We start from the raw sequence: 25767 nt of genomic DNA, 5'->3' as shown, positions 1-25767 counted from the left end.
TTTCCAAAAGGCATTCGATAAGGTGCCACACAAAAGGTTACTGCAGAAGATAGAGGTACGTGGAGTCAGAGGAAATGTATTAGCATGGATAGAGAATTGGCTGGCGAACAGAAAGCAGAGAGTCGGGATAAATGGGTCCTTTTCGGGTTGGAAATCGGTGGTTAGTGGTGTGCCACAGGGATCGGTGTTGGGACCACAACTGTTTACAATATACATAGATGACCTGGAAGAGGGGACAGAGTGTAGTGTAACAAAATTTGCAGATGGCACTAAGATTAGTGGGAAAGCGGGTTGTGTAGAGGACACAGAGAGGCTGCAAAGAGATTTGGATAGGTTAAGCGAATGGGCGAAGGTTTGGCAGATGGAATACAATGTCAGAAAGTGTGAGGTCATCAACCTTGGGGGAAAAAAAACAGTAAAAGGGAATATTATTTGAATGGGGAGAAATTACAACATGCTGCGGTGCAGAGGGACCTGGGGGTCCTTGTGCATGAAACTCTTTTTGAGTTTATCTGTGAACAAAAAAACAGTAAACCGTGCCACCCGCCCTGGATGACACAGCAGACATTTACAAGGCCCCTTTTTTTCTTCTTTTTTTTGGGTTTTTTTTGGGGCGCTAAAATCAAATTTTTTCCAGTGCCCCCTATAAAAGGGGAGGGGGACACTAAAAGCACCGGCAATTGAAACAAATTAAACTTTAAAACGTAAAATCAAATTAAAATTTGGTTGCCGGGCGTGATGATGCACTCCAGTCCCTCCGGTGCCCACCTCTCGCGGAAGGCCGCGAGCGTACCGGTGGACACCTCCTTGTGCATGAATCCCAAAAAAAAAGTTAGTTTGTAGGTGCAGCAGGTAATCAGGAAGGTGAATGGAATGTTGGCCTTCATTGCGAGAGGGATGGAGTACAAAAGCAGGGAGGTCCTGCTGCAACTGTATAGGGTATTGGTGAGGCCGCACCTGAAGTACTGCATGCAGTTTTGGTCACCTTACTTAAGGAAGGATATACTGGCTTTGGAGCGGGTACAGAGACGATTCACTCGGCTGATTCCGGAGATGAGGGGGTTACCTTGTGATGATAGATTGAGTAGACTGGGTCCTTACTCGTTGGAGTTCAGAAGGATGAGGGGTGATCTTATTAGAAACATTTAAAATCATGAAAGGGATAGACAAGATAGAGGCAGAGAGGTTGTTTCCACTGGTAGGGGAGACTAGAACTAGGGGGCACAGCCTCAAAATACGGGGGAGCCAATTTCAAACCGAGTTGAGAAGGAATTTCTTCTCCCAGAGGGTTGTGAATCTGTGGAATTCTCTGCCCAAGGAAGCAGTTGAGGCTAGCTCATTGAATGTATTCAAGTCACAGATAGATAGGTTTTTAACCAATAAGGGAATTGAGGGTTACGGGGAGCGGGCGGGTAAGTGGAGCTGAGTCCACGGCCAGATCAGCCATGATCTTATTGAATGGCGGAGCAGGCTCGAGGGGCTAGATGGCCTACTCCTGTTCCTAATTCTTATGTTCTTATGTTCTTATTGTCCCAATGTCAGATGTTTGGCGAACTGCTCTATAGTTTCCTGCTTTCTGTCTGCCTCCTTTTTTAAATAGAGGTGTTTCATTTGCGGTTTTCCAATCTACTGGGACCGCCCCAGAATCCAGGGAATCCACTTCTTTTAAGACCCTAGGATGAAGGCCATCAGGTCCAGGGGACTTGACTGCCTTTAGTCCCATTATTTTACCTAGTACTATTTCATTAGTGATTGTATTAAGTTCCTCCCTCCCTATAGCCCCTTGATTAGCCCCTATTGGGATGTTTTTAGTGTCTCCTACCGTGAAGACCGATACAAAATATTTGTTCCAAGTCTCTGCCATTTCCCTGTTCCCCATTATTAATTCCCCAGTCTCATCCTCCAGGGGACCAACATTTACTTTAACCACTCTGTTGCTTTTTATATACCTGTAGAAACTCTTTCTGTCTGTTTTTATATTTTTTGCTAGCTTCTGTATCTACTTCTGCTTATTCACAACCCTGTGGTCCATCCAGTCTGGCACACACTTCCTTCCCCAGCTCCTCTGGTGATCTGTGACCTAATGAATTCATTTCAAGATCCTCATTCTTGTTTCTGTATGCCTTCACTACCTTGCCGCTGCCGATCTGGGGAACCGTCGCCAGTCAAACATACCAGCCTACCTACCATTTTCTGTCAATAGTTTGTTCATTAATTTCCAGCCCATCTTAACCTGATTTTAAAACAAAGCTCTTGCTGCCTTCTGGAACTCTCTTCCAAAAATACTGCTTTGCTACTTTTCCCCCTTGTTTTTGAAAAGCTCCTTAAAAAAACTTTGACCTGTGTCTTCTCTGCCCCCTCCCCCCATTCTTAGCTCCTGCTCAGTGTCCAACCTTGTCCTTTATAAGCTGTCTGATGCATTCAATAAGAGCGTTATATAAATGGCACAACTGGCCAATCGGCACGTGTGAGCCTAGAATGTGAGTTTCCAGCAGGCCATTGTCCCAATGGGAGCCAAACCCTAACCTGACCTCCACCAATAACTTCACACGTAACTAGTCCAGCATGATTCACAGGTTAGTGACCAGGAACAGGAGCCCAGGCTGATCTTCCTCTTCCTAAACTAGAGGCCATAAATATAAGATAGTCACCAAGAAATCCAATAGGGAATTCAGGAGAAACTTCTTTACCCAGAGAGTGGTGAGAATGTGGAACTTGTTACCACAGGGAGTGGTTGAGGTGAGCAACACAGATGTATTTAAGTGGATGCTACATAAGCGGTGAGAGATCGTGGCGGAGGTGTGTTGATTGTCTGTGGCGGAGGAGCAGTGATTGTTTTTGTGGTGGAGGAGCAGCGAGAAATTGTGGCGGAGGAGGGGTGTGAGATCGCAGTGGAGGTGAGGTGCATGTTTGGCGGAGGAGCGGCGAGAGATCGTGATGGAGATGTGGTGAATGTTTATGGCGGAGGAGCGGCGAGAGATCGTGGTGGAGATGCGGTGAATGTTTGTGGCGGAGGAGCGGCGAGAGATTGTGGCGGAGGTGCGGCAAATGAGGGTACGGGGCCCAGAAGAGCCGAGGGCCCTGGGGCAGCACGGGCCAGCCCACTAAGTCTGTGCAGCAAAGCAGGTCTCCAGTCGTCCTGGTTAACCCTTGCCACTGGATAAAGGCCCAGCTCTGTCAAGCCTATGTGGTGGCTGATGTGCAAAGGTCACTGCACATTAAAAAAATTCATGCACAGGCATCTTCCACCCCCTCAATTGGAGTTCAGGACTGGAACATCGGGTCCTTCATTGAAATACCTGTGAACTTGTGGAAGCAAGTCATCCTCGTTCGAGGGACCGTCTATGATGATGACATAAGCATATGAGGGAGAAAGGAAAAGAAGATTTTGTTGATAGGGTGAGATGAAGAGGCTTCTGTGGAACATAAACACTGGCATAGACCAGCTGGGCCAAATGACTTGTTTCTGTGCTGTATACTCTTAATTCTTTTGTGACCGAGGGGTGTTATAATGCCCACACCTGCCATGTTGTAAGAATGTAGGAATGACAAAAGACTATTCAGCCAATCTAGCTCGTTCTGTGGACCACCATCTCTTTTATTTAATCTACAGTAAACCCATATTCCATGCCAACCTGCCAATCCTTTTCGGATTCTTAGTCGGTTTACACTGTCTTATCAAACGCTCCCTTTATCCAACTGTTTCTCACCTCCCATCCAATTACCAACCCATGATACAAGGTTACCTCCAGATCCACAAACCTTTATTTTTGATACTGTCTTGTCTACGTATCTCTGACTGGAGTTGACTGCATTCACCTGTCGAGTCCACCGCCACAGTTCACTCCACTGAGGGATTTTGGGGCCACAGCATCACATGGCTTGGCTTGTAATTAAGGAGTACCACATTTTGACTTTGTCCTTTTTTTAACCAGGGGAATGTATTTGTCTATTTCTCTGACTTTGCCATCACAATTATAATTTTTTTGGGATGGAATTATTTGGGATTATTGAGGGGCTGTCACATAACGTTAGGTGCCTGCCCACTGTAGTTAATGTGTCACGTAACATTAGGCTGACAGCACCACCTACAGTTCCGATACCTTCGGAATTCTGAGACCGCTCACCATTTTTAATATAGATAAAATTCAGAAATTTCAGTTTTGTATGAGAGGAAACTTGCTTCCATCACAATGGTGTCGTGAAAGTGACGATTTATTTTCATAGAGTGGTAAAAAAAAAGTGAATAAAATATGTGCCAAACATTTCCAGGAAAACTCTTTGACTGTATTCTAGAGAACAGTGTTCAAACTAATATCTTTGTGCTTCCAGTCACTGAATGAAATCCTGGATTCACTTGATGCACCTTTGGAAATAATCGAAGGATTCATCCAAAACATTTCTGTTTCCATCCCCTGGTCTTCGCTCCTGCAAGAGAACTGTGCGGTAGAGGTGCAGGGACTGGAGATGGTCTTTAGACCCAGGCCTCGAATAGGTGAGTGTTCATCCTTTTCACAATAGTGGGACATCACCAACATGGGAACAGGAGGAGGCCATTCAGCCCCTCAAGCCAGTTCTGCCATTCAATTAGATTACAGCTGATCTGAACTTTAACATCATCTACCTGCCTTGGTCCATAACCTTTAATACCTTGCCTAACAAAAATCTATCAATTTAAATTTTTGCATTTTCAGTTGACCTGTAGCAACAACTTGCATTTATATAGCGCCTTTGGGATGCAGTAAAACAGGAGCGTTAGTCACATAAGGGGATATTAGGACAGATAACCAGAAGCTTGGTCATTTAGGAAGTGTCTTAAATGAAGAGAGAGAGGTGGAGAGGTTTAGGGAGGGAATTCTACAACTTAGGGCTCAGGCAACTGAAGGACTAAGCCCTGACAGCCATCATTAAATTCTGTTTTGAACTATAGAAAGCCTTGTGATATAACTAAAGGGTGAATACATGACTCGCCTCAGGATTCACAGCTCAAGACATAGTGGGATGACACCCTGATGCTGTAGAGATATAATTTTTTTTCTGCCAGTTTTGTCCCCATCGCTCGTGACTGCTGGGCTGTCTTCCAATTGGTCGTTCTTCATGTGTGAGCCTAGACATTGGAAATGGGAACATTCGATTACAGCTGATCCCGATCTTATCCAATGTGCTTCCTCTCCCTCTCTATAGATCCTGTGCCTCCTCACTTCAGGAAAGATGTAAAAGCCTGAGAAAGTGTACAGAGGAGGGTTACTAGCATGTTACGAGAAATGAGGGACTTCAGCTTTAAGGAGAGCTTGGAAAAGTTGGGACTGCTTGCCTTGGAACAGAGAAGGTTAAGAGACTTCTCGGCCTTTTGGCTAAGATCATGCGTAGCTGACCTGACAGGGGAGTAACCACCATGACCCCAGGGTGGTTCTCCCTGGATCAGGAAGGTATATGCTTGCTTTTTGGAAATAGGAGGTGGGTGGGGTGGATTGACCCATCCACCTCCACGGAGGTGTGTGGGGGGCCTGACCCATTCACCTCCATGGCACGAACCTGGTATCGCAGTACTTCCAGGAACGGTGCAGTGGCTCTAGGCCTTTTGGCTAAGAGCATTGGCGCAGAGTGATCCTTGATGTGTGCAAGGTGACCTCTGGCGTTTGTGATTTGACAAAGAATTGGAACGATTGGCTACGAATTTAAAAAAAAAAGGTTAAGAGATGACCTAATAGAGATTTTCAAGATGATGAGAGGTTTTGATAATATTCCCTCTGACGAGTGGGTCAAATTACCAGAGGTCTTGGATTGAAAATCAATAGCAAAAGATCTAGAGGGGAGATGAGAAAACATTTTTTTACACTCGGAGTTGTCGAGATCTGGAAGGCTCTACTTTAAAAGGTGGTGGAAACCGATTCTATGAATACATTTAAAAATGAGTTGGACAGGTAATGAAGATGAGGAACTTACAAGGTTTTGGTCATAAAGCGGGGATGTGGGACAAAGCACGATTGCTCTTTCAAAGAGCCAGCACCTGTACGATGGGCCGAATGTCCACTTTCTCTGCTGTAAGTTTCTATGATTCTATTCTATGAGCTAACCCGTGCTGTACCTGCCCTGGGAGTGTTTGATGAGACAGTGTCGAGAGAGCTTTACTCTGTATCTAACCCGTGCTGTACCTGGCCTGGAAGTGTTTGATGGGACAGTGTAGAGGGAGCTTTACTCTGTATCTAACCCGTGCTGTACCTGCCCTGGGAGTGTTTGATGGGACAGTGTCGAGGGAGCTTTACTCTGTATCTAATCCGTGCTGTACCAGCCCTGGGAGTGTTTGATGGGACAGTGTCGAGGGAGCTTTACTCTGTATCTAACCCGTGCTGTCCCTGCCCTGGGAGTGTTTGATGGGACAGTGTCGAGGGAGCTTTACTCTGTATCTAACCCGTGCTGTCCCTGCCCTGGGAGTGTTTGATGGGACAGTGTAGAGGGAGCTTTACTCTGTATCTAACCTCGTGCTATACTTGCCCTGGGAGTGTTTGATGGGACAGTGTAGAGCGAGCTTTACTCTGTATCTAACCTGTGCTATACCTGCCCTGGAAGTTGATGTCCCAGGATTCTAATGTTGAAAATGGTTCAGTTAACTGTGATTTCTAAATCCATGGCAGATATTTTTAAATACCTTTATCTCCAGAGTCCCGTAATTATCTATTCTTTGACCCCTCTTTCATCAAATGCTATGAGGGTACTGTGCTGTAGTGTAGTGGTTATGTTACTGGACTAATAATCCACAGAATGTGAATTTAAATCCTACTGTGGCAATTTGCACATTTAAGTCCAGTTTAAAATAAAATCTAATGTCAGTAAACGTGAAGATGTTCGATTGTCAGGCCGAGCTGTGACTCCAGTCCCATATTCTCCAGTTGAATCGTAACTGCCTCTGCATTGACTAGCCAGCCACTCAGTTGTATGAATCCGCTACAAAGAAGGCGGCCCACCACCACATTCTGAGGGCAACGAGGGATGGGCAGTAAATGCCTTGCCAGCGACACTCGTCGTGTCATGTTCCACCCCGAGTTGAGTATCCAACCGCTTCTCTACATCAGGAAAACAGGCTACTTCTACCTCCATTGCACTGCACCCCTCCCCTTCCCTTTCTTCAATCTGTCTGCCACTGAAACCCTCAATGATGTCTTAGTCCCTCTCCATTTGACTATTCCAATGCTCTCATGGCTGGCCTCCCATCTTCCATATCTGTAGACTTAAGCCCATCCAAAATTCTGCTGCCCGTGTCCTATCCCACAACAGGTCCCGTTCACCTTATCCTTGTTGACCCACCTTAGTTACCAATCCTCACAGCGCCTCCAAGTTAAAATTCCCATTCTTGTGATTAAATCCCCACCATGCCCTTGATGCTCTTTTATCTCTGCGACCTCATCCAGCCCTACATTCCTTCCCCAAACATTCTGTTCTGACTCTGGCCTCTTCTGCATCGCTCTCTCCATTTTCCCTACCATTGGCGGCCTTGCCTTCATCCACCTCCCTAACCCTCTCCACCTAGTAGAAGACCCTCTTTAAAACCCACCTCTTAACTCTCCTAATCCTCTCCTATATGTGACTCCAGACCCACAGCAATGTGGTTGACTCTTAACTGCCCTCTGAAATGGCCTAGTAAGCCATTCAGTTGTATTCAAGAAGGCATCTCACCACCACCTTCTGGAGGATAATTAGGGATGAGCAATAAATACTGGCCTTGCCGACGACATCCACATATTGTGAATGAATCAAATAAAACATATTTTTATTGTAAAGGACGATCAGCCGTGAGTGATTTATAGAAACAGAAATTTACAGCACAGAAGGAGGCCATTTCGGCCCATCGTGTCCGCGCCGGCCGACAAAGAGCCACACGGCCCTCGGTCAGCAGCCCTGAAGGTTACATATAAACCTATGAACAATGGCGGAACGGTAAAGAGCACCCGGCCCAACCAGTCCGCCCCACAGAACCGCAACAACCCATGCATCGCAACATTTTATACTCCACCCCAACTGGAGCCATGCAGAGGCAAAAAAACAGATAAAAACCCAGGCCAATTGGGGAAAGAAATCTGGGAAAATTCCTCTCCGACCCATCCAGGCAATCAAAACTAGTCCAGGGGATCACACTGGCCGTATTAGATTCCCTGAAGTACTTACCATCATATCGGTGCCAGCCAACAAGAGGTTATCCAGTCTAATCCCACTTATCAGCTCTAGGTCCATAACCCTGCAGGCTACGGCACTTCAAGTGCCCATCCAAGCACCTTTTAAATGTGGTGAGGGTTTCTACCTCTACCACCCTTTTAGGCAGTGAGTTCCAGATCCCCACAACCCTCTGTGTGAAGCTTCCCCTCAAATCACTTCTAAACCTTTCACCAACCAGTTTAAAAACTATGTCCCCTCGTAATTGACCCCATCACCAAGGGAAATAGGCTCTTGCTATCCACTATAGCCAAGCCCCTCAAAATGTTATACACCTCAACGAGGTCTCCTCTCAGCCTCCTCTGTTCCAATGAGACCAAACCCAGCCTATCCAATCTGTCCTCATAGCTAAGATTCTCTATTCCAGGCAGCATCCTCGTATATCTCTTCTGCACCTTCTCTAGGGCAATCACGTCCTTCCTATAATACGGTGACCAGAACTGCACGCTGTACTCCAGTTGTGGCCTAACCAGAGTATTATACAATTTAAGCATAACCTCCCTGCTCTTGTAATCTATGTCTCGGCCAATAAAGGTAAGCATTCTGTATGCCTTCTTAACCACCTTATCCACCTGGCCTGCTACTTTCAGGGATCTGTGGACAAGCACTCCAAGGTCCCTTTGTTCATCTACACTATTAAGTGGCCTACCGCTTAATGTGTATACCCTTCCCTTATTAGTCCTCCCCAAGTGCATTCCCTCACACTTCTCCAAATTAAATTCCATTTGCCACTGTTCTGCCCACCTAACCAGTAGATTGATATCCTCCTACAGTCCATGACTTTTCCCCTTCATTATCAACCACACAGCCAATTTTAGTGTCATCTGCAAACTTCTTAATCATACCCCTATACTCAAATCTAGATCATTGATATTTCCCACAAAAAGCAAGGGACCCAGTACTGAGCCCTGCAGGACCCCACTGGAAACATCCTTCCAGTCACAAAAACATCCTACAACCATTACTCTTTGCTTCCTACCTCTAAGTCAATTTTGGATCCAACTGCCACTTTGCCCTGGATCCCATGGGCTTTTACCTTCGTGACCAGTCTGCCATGTGGGATCTTATCAAAAGCTTTGCTAAAGTCCACATACACTACATCGTACGCACTGCCCTCATCGACCCTCCTGGTTACCTCCTCGAAAAATTCAATCAGGTTAGTCAAACACGATCTTCCCTTCCGTGCTGACTGTCCCTGATTAATCCTTGCCTTTCTAAATGTAGATTTATCCTGTCCTTCAGGATTTTTCCAATAATTTTCCCACCACTGAGGTTAGGCTGACAGGCCTATAATTAGTCGGCCTATCCCTTTCTCACTTCTTAAACAAGGGTACTTAGCAGTCCTCTAACCCTCCGGCACCCTGCCTGACTCCAAAGAGGACTGGAAAATGATGGTCAAGGCCTCTGCTATTTCCTCTTTGGTTTTGCTCAACAGCCTGAGATGCATTTCACCCAGAACTGAGGATTTATCTACTTTTAAAGCTGCTAAACCCCTTGATACCTCCTCTCTCACTATGTTTATTTCATCCAGAATTTCACACTCCTCCTCGATAGCCGTATCTGCATTGCCTCTTTCCTTTGTGAAAACAGACGCAAAGTATTCATTAAGAACCATACCCACATCTTCTGCCTCCAAAGATTACCCTCATGGTCTCTAATAGGCCCTACCCTTTCTTTAGTTATCCTCTTGCTCTTAATATATTTATAGAACATCTTTGGGTTTTCCTTAATTTTACTGGCCAAGAATTTTTCATTGCCTCTTAGCATTCCTAATATCCTTTTTAATTTCACCTCTGCACTTTCTATATTCCTCCAGAGATTCTACAGTATTTAGCCGTCGGTATATGACATAAGCTTCCCTTTTTTTCTTTATCCTCCCCTGTAAGTCCCTAGACATCCAGGGGGCTCTAGAATTGTTATTCCCACTCTTTTTCTTCAAGGGCACATGTTTGGCCTGAGTCTTCCGGATCTCCTCCTTGAATGCCTCCCACTGTTCCGACACTGATTTACCTTCAAATAGCTGTTTCCAGTCCACTGTGGCCAAATCACTCCTCGTATAATGTGGATAAATGTGAGGTTATCCACTTTGGTGGTAAAAACAGAGAGACAGACTATTATCTGAATGGTGACAGTTTAGGAAAAGGGGAGATGCAACGAGACCTGGGTATCATGGTACATCAGTCATTGAAGGTTGGCATGCAGGTACAGCAGGCGGTTAAGAAAGCAAATGGCATGTTGGCCTTCATAGCAAGGGGATTTGAGTACAGGGGCAGGGAGGTGTTACTACAGTTGTACAGGGCCTTGGTGAGGCCACACCTGGAGTATTGTGTACAGTTTTGGCCTCCTAACTTGAGGAAGGACATTCTTGCTATTGAGGGAGTGCAGCGAAGGTTCACCAGACTGATTCCCGGGATGGCGGGACTGACATATCAAGAAAGACTGGATCAACTGGGCTTGTATTCACTGGAGTTCAGAAGAATGAGAGGGCATCTCATAGAAACGTTTAAAATTCTGATGGGTTCAGACAGGTTAGATACAGGAAGGATGTTCCCAATGTTGGGGAAGTCCAGAACCAGGGGTCACAGTCTAAGGATAAGGGGTAAGCCATTTAGGACCGAGATGAGGAGAAACTTCTTCACCCAGAGAGTGGTGAACCTGTGGAATTCTCTACCACAAAGTTGTTGAGGCCAATTCACTAAATATATTCAAAAAGGAGTTAGATGTAGTCCTTACTACTAGGGGGATCAAGGGGTATGGCGAGAAAGCAGGAATGGACTACTGAAGTTGCATGTTCAGCCATGAACTCATTGAATGGCGGTGCAGGCTCGAAGGGCCGAATGGCCTACTCCTGCACCTATTTTTTATGTTTCTATGTTTCTTAGCAAAGTTAGCTTTTCCCCAATTTGGGACTTTTATTCCTGGTCTGTTCTTGTCCTGATCCATAACTACCTTGAATCTGACTCAATTATGGTCACTGGCACCCAAGTGCTCTCCCACTAATACCCCTTTCACCTGCCCAGCTTCATTCCCCAAAACTAAATCCAAGACTGCCCCCTCCCGTGTTGGGTTTGTTACATACTGACTAAAAAGGTTCTCTTGAATGCATTTTAAGAATTACGCACCCTCTATACCCTTCACACTATATTTGTTCCAATCAATATTAGAATAGTTGAAATCCCCTACTATTACTGCCCTATGGTTTTTGGACTTCACAGCAATTTGCCCACATATTTGCTCCTCTATCTCCCTCCCACTGTTTGGGGGTCTATAATACACGCCCAGCAGCCCCTTTTTTATTTAAATGCGATATAAGGGAGTAAGTTGATAGAATGTCCACTTGTCATAAAATCAGAAAACGCTGGAACTGTCCTGTAGCCCAGCAGCACCTGGGAAATAAAAAGACGGGTTCATGTTCTGGGTTGGAACCCTGCATCAGAGTCGGCATTGATGGCCTTTTTAAAATTCATTCACGGCATGTGGATATCACTGGGCTTATTACCCATTCTTCGTTGCCCTGAGAAGATGATGATAGGCTGCCGCCGCCTTGAACCAGTGGCAGCGGGTTTGATACAATCGAGGGGGTTTGCTCAGCCACTTCACAGGGCAGTTAAGAGTCAACGACATTGGTGTGGGACTGGAGTCACATATAGGCCGAGACGGGGTAAGGACGGTTTTCTTCCCTAAAGGACATTGGAGAAGCAGTTGGATTGCTGTGTGTTTCCAGCACTGGCAGTGTTACAGTGGCTTGTATTGTTATGATGAGTTGACGTGCGGTTATTTTGTGGCAGTGTCTGGCTCGGAGCCCATGTACTGGTCCAGCTTCATGACGGACAGCATGCAGTTGGCCAAAGAGTGCCTGAGCCAGAGATTGACAGACGATCAAGCTGAGGGACCACAGCCGTTTGAAGGCCTCGAGAAGTTCGCAGAAACCATCGAAACAGGTCAGTAATTGGATTCAATAATGTTTAACTTGGGAGCTCCTGTCTAAAGAGAGAACTTTTATTTGTGATTTGGTGTGATGCTGGTCCAACCCCCAGCCTGCACGGAGTTAGCTGATGCTTGGCTGCTGTTGTCGTTTCTGGCAACAACATAACCTCAACTGCCCGCAGGAGAGAGGGGAGTAAAGACCAGCCAGGGTTCACGCTCCTGATCGAGATCCAGTGACGCCTGCTCCAAAGTGCACATGTGTGGCTGAGATCCGGCTTGACTGTGATGCATGGTCATGATCATAAAGCCTGCTGCATCTTGCACGTGAACGATAGCCATCTGAGCAAAGTACTCGACAATGTCCGTGAGACTGTAACTCTGAGTCCAGGACTTCAGGCGGGGGATAATAGTGTCAGTAATTACATTATAGTGACGCGTCCTTCCTCTCGCTGTGCTCGTTGCAGTAACCGTCGTTTCTCTGTCCATCTCCACGTTCTCGCCCAATTTTTTCCCTCCTAAAGACACTGTCCGCTGCAGGGAAACGGGGAAACAGACCCTACCCTCCACTTCCCAGCCCAGGAACATTGAAGCCAGTGCTCCTACTGTGTCCTGAGCGGAGGTCAGATAGACTCGACAGAGACTCGGTGAAACACTGGCTGCCTTTACCCGCTGATCTGTCAGGGCAGCTTCCAGACACTATTTATGTTGAAGTCAGTCATTTGTTTCCAACACTTTGCCTTCTGAAGCTAACGCATGTTGCTTTGTCCTTTTCTGTTTTCAGTTCTAAGAAGAGTCAAGCTTACATTTCTAGATACTGTTCTCAGGATTGAGCACGTCCCAGAGAATTCAAAAACTGGGGTCGCGCTGGAGATTCGTATCCAGAGGTAAATCGAGTACCTTTCATCCCCTTGGCATGGCTGCATTTAACTCCCATCTCGAGTTGCTGGCTATTTTTCTTACTGTGCTTAGGAGCAATTGTTTTTACTAATGACTGGCTTGCTAGGCCACTTCAGACTGTCGGCAGTGGCTCAATGCCAATACTCACGCCTCTGAGTCAACATGTTGTGGGTTTGAGTCCCATTCCAGAGTCTTGAGCTCAAAGTCGAGTCTGACACTCCCAGTGCCAGTACTGAGGGAGCGCTGCACTGTCGGAGGGTCAGTACTGAGGGAGTGCTGCACTTTCGGAGGGGCAGTAGTGAGGGAGCTCTGTACTGTCGGAGGATCAGTACTGAGGGAGCGCTGCACTGTCGGAGGGGCAGTACTGAGGGAGTGCCGCACTGTCGGAGGGGCAGTACTGAGGGAGCGCAGTACTGAGGGAGCACCGCACTGTCGGAGGGGCAGTACTGAGGGAGTGCTGCACTGTCGGAGGATCAGTACTGAGTGAGTGCTGCACTGTCAGAGGGTCAGTACTGAGGGAGCACTGCACTGTCGGAGGATCAGTACTGAGGGAGCTCTGCACTGTCGGAGGGTCAGTACTGAGGGAGCTCTGCACTGTCGGAGGGTCAGTACTGAGGGAGCTCTGCACTGTGGGAGGGGCAGTACTGAGGGAGCGCTGCACTGTGGGAGGGGCAGTACTGAGGGAGCACCGCACTGTCGGAGGGGCAGTACTGAGGGAGCACCGCACTGTCGGAGGGGCAGTACTGAGGGAGCGCTGCACTGTCGGAGGAGCAGTACTGAGGGAGCTCTGCACTGTCGGAGGGTCAGTACTGAGGGAGCTCTGCACTGTCGGAGGGTCAGTACTGAGGGAGCGCTGCACTGTCGGAGGAGCAGTACTGAGGGAGCTCTGCACTGTGGGAGGGGCAGTACTGAGGGAGCTCTGTATTGTCGGAGGGTCAGTACTGAGGGAGCTCTGTACTGTCGGAGGGGCAGTACTGAGGGAGCGCTGCACTGTTGGAGGTGCGTGCCGTCTTTTGAATGAGATGTTAAACCGATACCCCATCCGCCCTCTGAGGTGGATGTAAAAGATCTCATTACGCTTTTTGAAAGAAGAGCAGGGGAGTTACACCTTAGTGTCCTGGGTAATATATTTATCCCTCAACCAACATCAGTAAAATAGATTATCTGATCATTTATCTCAATTTCAAACTTTGCAGTTGACACAAAACTTGGAAATATTGTGAACAGTGAGGAGGATAGTGATCGACTTCAGGAAGACAAAGACAGTCTGGTGGAATGGCGGTCACGGGGCAGATGAAATTTAATGCAAAAAATGTGATGTAGTGCATTTTGGTAGAAAGAATGAGGAGGGGACATATAAACTAAAGGGTACAATCCTAAAGAGGGTGCCCGAACAGAGAGATCTGGGGGTATATGTGCATAAATCATTCAAGGTGGCAGGGCAGGTTGAGATAGCAGTTTAAAAAGGCTTATGGGATCCTGGGCTTCATAAATAGAGGTATAAGAGTACAAAAGTGTGGAAATTGTGCTGAACTTGTATAAAACACGGGTTTGGCCCCAACTGGAGTATTGTGTCCTATTCTGGGCACCGCACTTTAGGAAGGATGTGAAGGCCTTAGAGAGGGAGCAGAACAGATTTACAAGAATGGTTCCAGGGATGAGGGACTTCAGTGACGTGGATAGACTGGAGAAGCTGGGGTTGTTCTCCTTGGAGCAGAGAAGGTTGAGAGGAGATTTGATCGAGGTGTTCAAAATCATGAGGGGTCTGGACAGAGTAGATAGAGAGAAACTGTTCCCATTGGTGGAAGGGTCGAGAACCAGAGGACACAGATTTAAGGTGATTGGCAGAAGAACCAAAGGCAATGTAAGAAAAAACCTTTTTAAGCAGCGAGTGGTTAGGATCTGGAATGCACGGCCTGAAAGGATGGTGGAGGCAAACTTAATCTTATCTTTCAAAAGGGAGTTGGATAAGTATCTGATGGGGAAAAAATTGCAGGACGACGGGGAAAGGGCGGGGAAGTGGGACTAGCTGAGAGTGGGCACGGGCCCGACGGGCCGAATGGCCTTCCGTGCTGTAACCATTCTAGGATTCTGTCTGGATTTTCGGCTTTTGAGATCTCAGGGCAGTAATGGTGACGGGGCGGTCCTGTTACTGCCTGGAAAAAGTTTGCGCCCTCGTCTGCAAAATTCGGCAAAAAAGTAAGTGCCATGATCGGGGGCACAAAATCAGGCATTACACGAGGAAGTTTTGCGCCCCAGCTGAAAATCGCGATGTTAAATAAGTCAGAATAATGTGCAGGACAAGGTTGTGCAGATGCCCTGATTTTTGTTGATTACACTTGTAAATAGTTTCTTTGATTTAATGCACTTCATTGTTGTTCAGTGCCCTGCAGCATAACGTTGTCTAGAGTATGACTTTCTTTTGGTAGTGGGGATTTTGTTAATTTGTGCAGTAAAATATCTGTTTAATCCTTTGCCATTGGTATCTTGTGCATCATTCCCACGTTCACCGGAGATGTGCCTTTATGGGGCAGATAGCGTGTCCAGTATTAGCTCCATCCCTCAGTTTCCTCCATTTAGGAGCTGGCGACGAGCGAGTGTTGGTCTGGCAGCATCTCCACACTGCCTCCCCCGTGGATGGGGGGGCTATCCAATGGGGGCCTGCACCAGGCTCCTCTTCATCGTCCTCCTCCTCCTGAGGTGGGCCTGCAATCCCCACAGGCAATGCCTGGCCCCTCATGGTGGCCAAGCTGTGCAACATGCAGCTCACCACAATGGGTGTGGGGTAAACCTCCTCCCCAGGCGTCTTTGGCCTCTCCTCATCCGTGGACTGACATGGCCAAGAGCCCTTCTTCTAGCTTGACGATACGCTGGCGAACTAGTAATGCCCCCATTAAATTCTCTCACTGGTGTGTAAGGGCACTGTAATAGCAAATAAAATTGCCACTTTCAAGTCTGAGCTTCACGCAGCGTGATATGCGCAATCAGTGTGACCTGCGATGTAGGACCCTCCTCGCTCCATTTAAATACGCCGCCAATACTGCCTGCTGCACCCTGGAAACCATACGTTTCCTGGGGCGGGTGTTTAATGAGGCGTTGGGGCCGAATTTTGCATCCGGGGTGCGAGCGGAGCGTTGCACGACGATTGATGTCATGATCTCAATGAAACTAGAGGGCGGGGCGGTAAGGTTTTGCGCTGCCGCAAACCATGAGCCGAATTGGCCGGCCAGGCGATAAAAGCTGGACGCCCGCCATAACGCCTAGAAACACCCTTTACCGCCTCTCCGGGGCGCTAACAGAGGCGCAAGGGAGCCGAAAATCCAGCCCTGTGATTCTATTGCTGTTTGTGAGACTTTGGTGTGTGCAAATTTACTGCAACTTTTCCTATATTACAACAGTAACTAGTCTTTATAAAGACTTTCATTGGCTGTAAAGCACTTTGGGACTTCTGAGGTTTTGAAAGGCCCTGAATAATTGCAAGTTTATCTTTCTTTTGAACAGTTAATTATATATTTCAGGACTTGAATTATGTGTAGCCCAAACCGAGTAAGGATGGCAGATTCCCTTCCCTGAAGGACCTTAGTGAAACAGTTGGGTATTTGCGACAGTCCAACAGCCTCATGGTTACTATTGTTTCAGTGGCAGCGTACAAATTGACCAAGTTTATTGAATTCAGTTTCCCGACTTGCCCTGGTGGGCTTGTATATGGTAGTGTGGTGGTCACGGTACTGGACTACAGGCAGCACGGGCCAGCCTACACTGTGATGTGTGGGCGCTCGGTCTGTGCAGCAGAGCTGGTCTCCAGTTAGCCTTGCTACTGGACCAAGAGAATTCCACAGGTTAACAACTCTCTGAGTGAAGAAGTTTCTCCTCATCTCGGTCCTAACTGGCTTACCCCTTATCCTTAGACTGTGACCCCTGGTTCTGGACTTTCCCAACATCGGGAACATTCTTCCAGCATCTAACCTGTCCAGTCCCGTCAGAATTTTATATGTTTCTATGAGATCCCCTCTCATTCTCCTAAACTCCAGTGAATACAGGCCCAGTCTCTCCTCATATGTCAGTCCTGCCATCCCGGGAATCAGTTTGGTGAACCTTCGCTGCACTCCCTCAATAACAAGATTAGGAGACCAAAACTGTACACAATATTCAAGGTGTGGCCTCACCAAGGCCCTGTACAACTGCAGTAAGACCTCTCTGCCTCTATACTCAATTCCTCTCACTATGAAGGCCAACATGCCATTTGCCTTCTTCACTGCCTGCTGTACCTGCGTGCCAACTTTCAATGACTGATGAACCATGACACCCAGGTCTCGTTGCACCTCCCCTTTTCCTAATCTGCCGCCATTCAGATAATATTCTGCCTTTGTGTTTTTGCCATCAAAGTGGATAACCTCACATTTATCCACATTATACTGCATCTGCTATGCATTTTCCCACTCACCTAACCTGACCAAGTCACCCTGCAGCCTCTTCGCGTCCTCCTCACAGCTCACACTGCCACCCAGCTTAGTGTCATCTGCAAACTTGGAGATATTGCATTCAATTCCTTCGTCTAAATCATTAATGTATATTGTAAATAGCTGGGTTCCCAGCACTGAACCATGTGATACCCCACTGGTCACTGCCTGCCATTTTGAAAAGGACCTGTTTATTCCTACTCTTTGCTTCCTGTCTGCCAACCAGTTCTCTATCCACGACAGTACATTACCCCCAATACCATGTGCTTTAATTTTGCACACCAATCTCTTGTGTGGGACCTTGTCAAAAGCCTTTTGAAAGTCCAAATACACCACATCCACTGGTTCTCCCTTGTCCACTCTACTAGTTACAGCCTTAAAAAATTCTAGAAGATTTGTCAAGCATGATTTTCTTTTCATAAATCCATGCTGCTTGGACCGATCCTGTCACTGCTTTCCAACTGATATTTCATCTTTAATAATTGATTACAACATTTTCCCCACCACCGATGTCAGGTTAATCGGTCTATAATTACCTGTTTTCTCTCCCTCCTTTTTTAAAAAGTGGTTACATTAGCTACCCTCCAGTCCATAGGAACTGATCCAGAGTGGATAGACTGTTGGAAAATGATCACCAATGCATCCACTATTTCTAGGGCCACTTCCTTAAGTACTCTGGGTTGCAGACTATCAGGCCCCGGGGATTTATCGGTCTTCAATCCCATCAATTTCCTCAACACAATTTCCTGACTAATAATGATTTCCTTCAGTTCCTCCTTCTTGCTGGACCCTCGGTCCTCAAGTATTTCCGGAAGGTTGTTTGTGTCTTCCTTCGTGAAGACAGAACCAAAGTATTTGTTCAATTGGTCTGCCATTTCTTTGTGCCCCATTATAAATTCACCTGATTCTGACTGCAAGGGACCTACATTAGTCTTCACTGACCTTTTTCTCTTCACATATCTATAGAAGCTCTTGCAATCAGTTTTTATATTCCCAGCAAGCTTCCTCTCATACTCTATTTTCCCCCTCCTAATTAAACCCTTTGTCCTCCTGAATTCTAAATTTCTCCCAGTCCTCAGGTTTGCTGCTTTTTCTGGCCAATTTATATGTCTCTTCCTTGGATTTAACACTATCCTTAATTTCCCTTGTTAGCCAAGGTTGAGCCACCTTCCCCGTTTTATTTTTACTCCAGACAAGGATGTACAATTGTTGAAGTTCATCCATGTGATCTTTAAATGTTTGCCATTGCCTATCCACCGTCAACCCTTTAAGTATCATTTGCCAGTCTATTCTAGCCAATTCACGTCTCATACCATCGAAGTTACCTTTTCTTAAGTTCAGGACCCAAGTCTCTGAATTCACTGTGTCACTCTCCATCTTAATGAAGAATTCTACCATATTATGGTCACTCTTCCCCAAGGGGCCTCGCACAACAAGATTGTTAATTAATCCTTTCTCATTACACATCACCCAGTCGAGGTTGGCCTGCTCTCCAGTTGGTTCCTCGACATATTGGTCGAGACAACCATCCCTAATACACTCCAGGAAATCTTCCTCCACCGTACTGCTAGCAGTTTGGACAGTCCAATCTATATGTAGATTAAAGTCGCCCATGATAACTGCTGTACCTTTATTGAACGCATCCCTAATTTCTTGTTTGATGCTGTCCCCAACCTCACTACTACTGTTTAGTGGTCTGAACACAACTCCCACTAGCGTTTTCTGCCCTTTGGTATTCCGTAGCTCCACCCATGCAGATTCCACATCATCCAAGCTAATGTCCCTCCTTACTATTGTATTAATTTCCTCTTTAACCAGCAAAGCTACCCCACCTCCTTTTCCTTTCTGTCTATCCTTCCTGAATGTTGAATACCTCTGGATGTTTAGTTCCCAGCCTTGGTCACCCTGGAGCCATGTCTCCGTAATCCCAATTATATCATATTTGTTAATAGCTGTCTGCGCAGTTAATTCGTCCATCTTATTCCGAATATTCCTCGTATTGAGGCACAGAGCCTTCAGGCTTGTCTTTTTAACACACTTTATCCCTTTAGAATTTGGGTGTAATGTGGCCCTTTTTGATTTTTGCGTTGGGTTTCTCTGCCCTCCACTTTTACTTTTCTTCTTTCTATCTTTTGCTTCTGCCCCATTTTACTTCCCTCTGTCTCCCTGCATAGATTCCCATCCACCTGCCATATTAGTTTAACCCCTCCTCAACAGCACTAGCAAACACTCCCCCTAGGACATTGGTTCCGGTCCTGCCCAGGTGCAGACCGTCCGGTTTGTACTGGTCCCACCTCCCCCAGAACCGGTTCCAATGTCCCAGGAATTTGAATCCCTCCCTCCTGCACCACTCCTCAAGCCACGTATTCATCTTAGCTACCCTGCTATTTCTATCTGACTAGCACGTGGCACTGGTAGCAATCCTGAGATTACTATCTTCGAGGTCCTGCTTTTGAATTTAACTCCTAGCTCCCTAAATTCAGCTTGTAGGACCTCATCCTGTTTTTTACCTGTATCGTTGGTACCGATATGCACCACCACAACTGGCTGTTCACCCTCCTGCTCCATTATTTTCTAAGTGCCCTGTTATCAAGTCCTTAATAATAGACTCGAACATTTTTCCTATGACGGATGTCAGGCTAACCGGTCTGTAGTTCCTGTTTTCTCTCTCCCTCCTTTCTTAAATAGTGGGGTTACATTAGATACCTTCCAATCTACAGGAACCATTCTAAAATCTATTGAATTTTGCAAGATGACAACCAATGCATCTACTATTTCGAGAGCCACCTCTTTCGAAACCCTAGGATGTCGACCATCAGGTCCAGGGGATTTATCGGCTTTCAGTCCCATTAATTTCTCCAGGACTATTTTTTTTACCAATACTAATTTCTCTCTGTTCCACATTCTCACTAGACCCTTGGTTCTCCACTATTTCCAGGAGTATTTTTCTGCTCCTCGCTGTTCACTATACTTTCAAGTTTTGTGTCATCTGCAAATTTTGAAATTGTGCCCTGTACATTCACATCCAAATTATTAATATATATCAAGAAAGGCAGTGGTCCCAGTACCGACCCCTGGGGAACACCACTGTGTACCTTCCTCCAGTCCGAAAAACAACCGTTCACCATTACTCTCTGTTTCCTGTCACTAAGGAGGATTGGAAGATTGTGGCCAGGACCTCCGCGATTTCTGCCCTCAATTCCCTCAGCATCCTGGGATGCATCCCATCTGGTACCATGAGTTCACAAGTGTTTCAATGAAGGACCGATATTCCAGTCCTGAACTCCAATTGAAGGGGTGGAAGATGCCTGTGTGTGGATTTTTTTAACGTGTGATGGTTGTTGCACATCAGTAACCACATGGGCTTGACAGAGCTCGGCCTTTATCCAGTGGTAGATGGGTAGGGCTGAGCTGACTGCGGCTATGCATTCCCATTCCACCTGCAGACTTAAAAAAAATTTGTTCATGGGATGTGGGTGTGACTGGCAAGGCCGGCATTTATTGCCCATCCCTAATTGCCCCTTGAGAAAGTGGTGGTGAGCCGCTGCCTTGAACCGCTGCAGTCCGTGTGGTGAAGGTGCTCCCACTGTGCTGTTAGGGAGGGAGTTCCAGGAATTTGACTCAGCGACGATGACGGAATGGCGATATGCTTCCAAATCAGGATCGTGTGTGACTTGGAGGGTATTGTGGAGATGGTGGCATTCCCATGCGCCTGCTGCCCTTGTCCTTCTAGGTGGTAGAGGTTGCGGGTTTGGGAGGTGCTGCCGAAGAAGCCTTGGCGAGTTGCTGCAGTGCATCTTGTAGATGGTACACACTGCAGCCACGGTGTGCCGGTGGTGGAGGGAGTGAATGCTGAAGGTGGTGGATGGGGGGCCGATCAAGCGGCTGCTTTGTCCTGGATGGTGTCTGCTTCTTGAGTGTTGTTGGAGCTGCACTCATCCAGGCAAGTGGAGAATATTCCATTACACTCCTGACTTGTGCCTTGTAGATGGTGGAAAGGGTGAATACGGTGCAGGGACAGACATGGCTGGAGACTTGTCCGATCTGTCACTTCAGCTGCCCTGCCGGGGAAGTGGGACTGCGAGAATTAGGAAATCGGTTATCTTAATACATTAAAAAATAATAATATATAAAATTGCATGCACCCGTTGCTTAACTTGGCTATGACGTCCCCAACCTCTGATTAAAGTCTCACGTTAGGTACCTAGGCCCAATTCACATTCACTCTGCCCTGAAATATTAACTTGTCCAGAGTTTCAAGGCTGTTGCATGGCATGTGATTGGGGAAGTGGGGAAGTTGATGAACTTTCTAGGTGGTCTTGTGGGATGTTCTTGGGGGAGGGGCTGGGGTGTGTGGGTAAATCTCAGCCTGGAAAATACAATATGTTAAAGCCCTAATAAAAGTGTTTAACAGAAACATAGGTGACAATTTTAATAACCTGCCCGGGAAACTGCCGAGATCGGTATCCACACTGGTTCTACATCCCGCCCGATTTTACTCTTCATTCAAGTCAGTGGAGAGGAATATTGGGTGTGTGTATAACCGCCTTTCCACCCCATCCCATGAGTTTCCCAGAGGGTGAATTAGGTAATAATTACCCCCATAGTCTCTCCCTTCCCTCTGTCCAAGGTGGCTGTGTTTTCACAGCCCTGAGAAGGTTTGGTGGGCCTTCGCCTTAATCTGCTGCAGTCCTCGTGGTGATGGGGTTCCCACGATGGTGTTAGGTAGGGAATTCCAGGATACTGACCCAGCAATGACCAAGGAACGGCGGCGGTACATGTCCAAGTCAGTTTTTGGACAGGAATTCAGAGATGATGCTGTTCCCATGATTTTACGATTCTTGTTTTGCTTGATGGTGGAGGTCGCAGGGGAGGGAAGTGCTGTCGAAGTTACCTTGGTGAGTTGCTGCCGTGCATCCTGTACTGCAGCCACAGTGCGCTGGTGTCAGAGGGGATGGATATTGAGCCACATGACGAGCTGCCAATTGAGTACCTCTCAAGTGCCTTGCTTCAGGCTTCAGGTGTGGTGCCAGAGGACTGGAGGACTGCTAATGTGATACCTTTGTTTAAGAAGGGAGAAAGGGATAGCCTGAGTAATTACAGGCCAGTCAGCTTAACCTCAGTAGCACGAAATAGTAGTAGATTGAAAAGCTGCATTAGAGGGAGCAGCCTGTGGCAGCCCGGCCCAGCCCGGCCCGGAAATTGGCGCAATTCCGGCCTGCAAGGCCATCAGAGGGAGCAGCGTGCGGCGGCATACCACTGCAGCAGGGCAACGGCTGCGAAGTCCGGTCACTGATTGCAGTGTGGGCAGGCACAGCAGGAGGGGCGACGGAGCGACAAGAGTTTGTAGCAGGAAGTGACCGGGGCCCAGGAGAGGCGTGAGTCTGGGGTCCAGGAGAGGCGTGAGTCTGGGGTCCAGAAGAGGCGAGGGCCCAGGGGCAGCACGGGCCCAGCCCACACTGCGATATGTGTGCGCACTAGGTCCATGCAGCAGAGCTGGTCTCCAATCGTCTTGGTTAATCCTTGCCACTGGACCAAGACCTCGCTCTGTCAAGCCCGTGTGGTGGCTGGTGTGCAACGGCCACCACAGATTAAAAAAAATCCAAGCACAGGCATCTTCCACCCTCCAAGATGTAGTTCGGAATCTGGAATATTAGGTCCTTCATTGAAACACCTGTCAATTCATTCCTTTTTGGCGTGGAAGCAAGTCACCCTCGCTTTGAGGGACTGCCTATGATGATGAGTAGTACGAAAATTATTGGAAAAAATCCTGAAGGACAGGATAAATCTACATTTAGAAAGACACAGATTAATCAAGGACAGTCAGCATGGATTTGTTAAGGGAAGGTCGTGTCTGACGAACTTAATTGAATTTTTCGAGGAGGTAACCACAAGGGTCGATGAGGGCAGTGCGTATGATGTAGTGTATATGGATTTTAGCAAAGCTTTTGATAAGGTCCCACATGGCAGACTGGTCACGAAAGTAAAAGCCCAAGGGATCCAGGGCAAAGTGGCAAGTTGGATCTAAAATTGGCTCAGAGGCAGGAAGCAAAGGGTAATGGTTGATGGGTGTTTTTGTGACTGGAAGGCGGTTTCCAGTGGGGTTTTGCAGGGCTCAGAACTAAGTCCCTTGCTTTTTGTGGTATATATCAATGATCTGGACTTGAATATAGGGGGTGTGATTAAGAAGTTTACAGATGATACTAAAATCGGCTGTGTGGTTGATAATGAAGAAGAAAGCTGTAGACTGCAGGAAGATATCAATCAACTAGTCAGGTGGGCAGAACAGTGGCAAATGGAATTTAATCCAGAGAAGTGTGAGGTAATGCATTTGGGGAGGGCTAACAAGGCAAGGGAATACACATTAAATGGTAGGACACTGAGAAATGTAGAGGAACAAAGGGACCTTGGAGTGCAGGTCCACAGATCCCTGAAGGTAGCAGGCCAGATAGATGAGGCATATGGAATGCTTGCCTTTATTAGCCAAGGCATAGAATATAGGAGCAAGGGGGAGGTTATGCTTGAACTGTATACAACACTGCTTAGGCCACAGCTGGAGTACTGCGTCCAGCTCTGGTCACAGCATTACAGGAAGGATGTTATTGCACTAACGAGAGTACAGAGGAGATTTACGAGGATGTTTCCGGGAGTGGAGAATCTTAGCTATGAGGACAGATTGAATAGGCTGGGTTTGTTTTCCTTGGAACAGAGGAGGCTGAGGGGAGAGCTCATTGAGGTATATAAAATTATGAGGGGCTTGGATAGAGTGGATAGGAAGGATCTGTTTCCCTCAGCAGACAGGTCAACAACCGGGGGGCATACATTTAAAGTAATTGGTAGGAGGTTTAGAGGGGATTTGAGGGGAAATGTCTTCACCCAGAGGGTGGTGGGGGTCTAGAACTCACTGCCTGAAAGGGTGGTAGAGGCAGAAACCCTCACTACATTTAAAAAGTACTTGGATGTAATCCTGCAGGGTTACGGACCTAGAGCTGGAAAGTGGGATTAGCCTCTTGTTGGCTGGCACGGAGACAATGGGCCGAAATGGCCTCCTTCCGTGCTGTAAACCTCTCTGATTCTATGATTTACATTGGCCTTGGACGGGGCTGGATTTGCTAAGACCAGAGTCAGGATGTCCTGCTTTTTAAAAAAAAAAGAGTCCTCCAGCTGCCGGATTTAGTGAGTCTGGCAAGTTTGGCTGTGGCTGTGGCTGGCTGTGAGAGAGCTGTGTGTCAGGAAGTAATGAAAGAAAGGACTTGCATTTCTACAGCTACTTTCATGACAACAGGCCATCCCAAAGCATTTACAGCCAACTTTTGAAATATCATCATCATAGGCAGTCCCTCTGAATCGAGGAAGACCTGCTTCTACTCCCAAAGTGAGCTCTTTGATGGCTGAACAGTAACGCAAGTGTCCGAAGGCGAGCTCAGGGAGGACAGAAACCACCAGTAGAGCAGAAGAGCCACAGACCTGTTACAGGTGGGACAGACATTCGTCGAGGGAAGGGGTGGTTGGGGCTGGTTTGTCGTGCACTTTTCATTGCGAGAGGGATGGAGTACAAAAGCAGGGAGGTCCTGCTGCAACTGTACAGGGTATTGTTGAGGCCGCACCTGGAGTACTGCGTGCAGTTTTGGTCACCTTACTTAAGGAAGGATATACTAGCTTTGGAAGGGGTACGGAGACGATTCACTAGGCTGATTCCGGAGATGAGGGGGTTACCTTATGATGATAGATTGAGTAGACTGGGTCTTTACTCGTTGGAGTTCAGAAGGATGAGGGGTGATCTTATAGAAATATTTAAAATAATGAAAGGGATAGACAAGATAGAGGCAGAGAGGTTGTTTCCACTGGTCGGGGAGACTAGAACTAGGGGGCACAGCCTCAAAATACGGGGGAGCCAATTTAAAACCGAGTTGAGAAGGAATTTCTTCTCCCAGAGGGTTGTGAATCTGTGGAATTCTCTGCCCAAGGAAGCAGTTGAGGCTAGCTCATTGAATGTATTCAAGTCACGGATAGATAGATTTTTAACCAATAAGGGAATTAAGGGTTACGGGGAGCGGGCGGGTAAGTGGAGCTGAGTCCACGGCCAGATCAGCCATGATCTTGTTGAATGGCGGAGCAGGCTCGAGGGGCTAGATGGCCTACTCCTGTTCCTAATTCTTATGTTCTTATGTTCTCCTTCCGCTGCCTGCGCTTGACCTCTTCACGCTCTTAGCGTTGTCGAGGTTTTTGAAGTATAGTCACTGTTGTAATGCAGAAAACACGGCAGCCGATTTGT

The 25767-nt window shown here is 47.1% G+C and overlaps 1 protein-coding gene and 1 pseudogene across 7 annotated transcripts in view; both read left to right on the top strand.

Annotated features, from left to right (window-relative positions):
- Positions 1-25767, top strand: part of LOC139263517 (autophagy-related protein 2 homolog B-like) — a 135902-nt gene that overhangs the window by 4805 nt on the left and 105330 nt on the right. For all 7 annotated transcript variants that reach the window (XR_011593159.1, XM_070879726.1, XM_070879725.1 and 4 more), the window contains exons 2-4: positions 4333-4495; positions 11997-12149; positions 12917-13019. Coding sequence is in view for 6 of the 7 variants with exons in the window: in XM_070879726.1 (XP_070735827.1) it covers positions 4333-4495; positions 11997-12149; positions 12917-13019 (419 nt within the window). In the remaining variant the exon portion in view is untranslated. The remainder of the gene's footprint in view (positions 1-4332; positions 4496-11996; positions 12150-12916; positions 13020-25767) is intronic.
- LOC139263638 (U2 spliceosomal RNA) lies at positions 5335-5572 on the top strand (annotated as a pseudogene).

The sequence above is a fragment of the Pristiophorus japonicus genome, chromosome 4 (genome assembly GCF_044704955.1).
Source record: "Pristiophorus japonicus isolate sPriJap1 chromosome 4, sPriJap1.hap1, whole genome shotgun sequence".
In the NCBI taxonomy this organism is placed as follows: domain Eukaryota; kingdom Metazoa; phylum Chordata; class Chondrichthyes; family Pristiophoridae; genus Pristiophorus; species Pristiophorus japonicus.
Note: the sequence above shows the minus strand (reverse complement) of the source record. Positions and strands in the feature narration are given on the sequence as shown.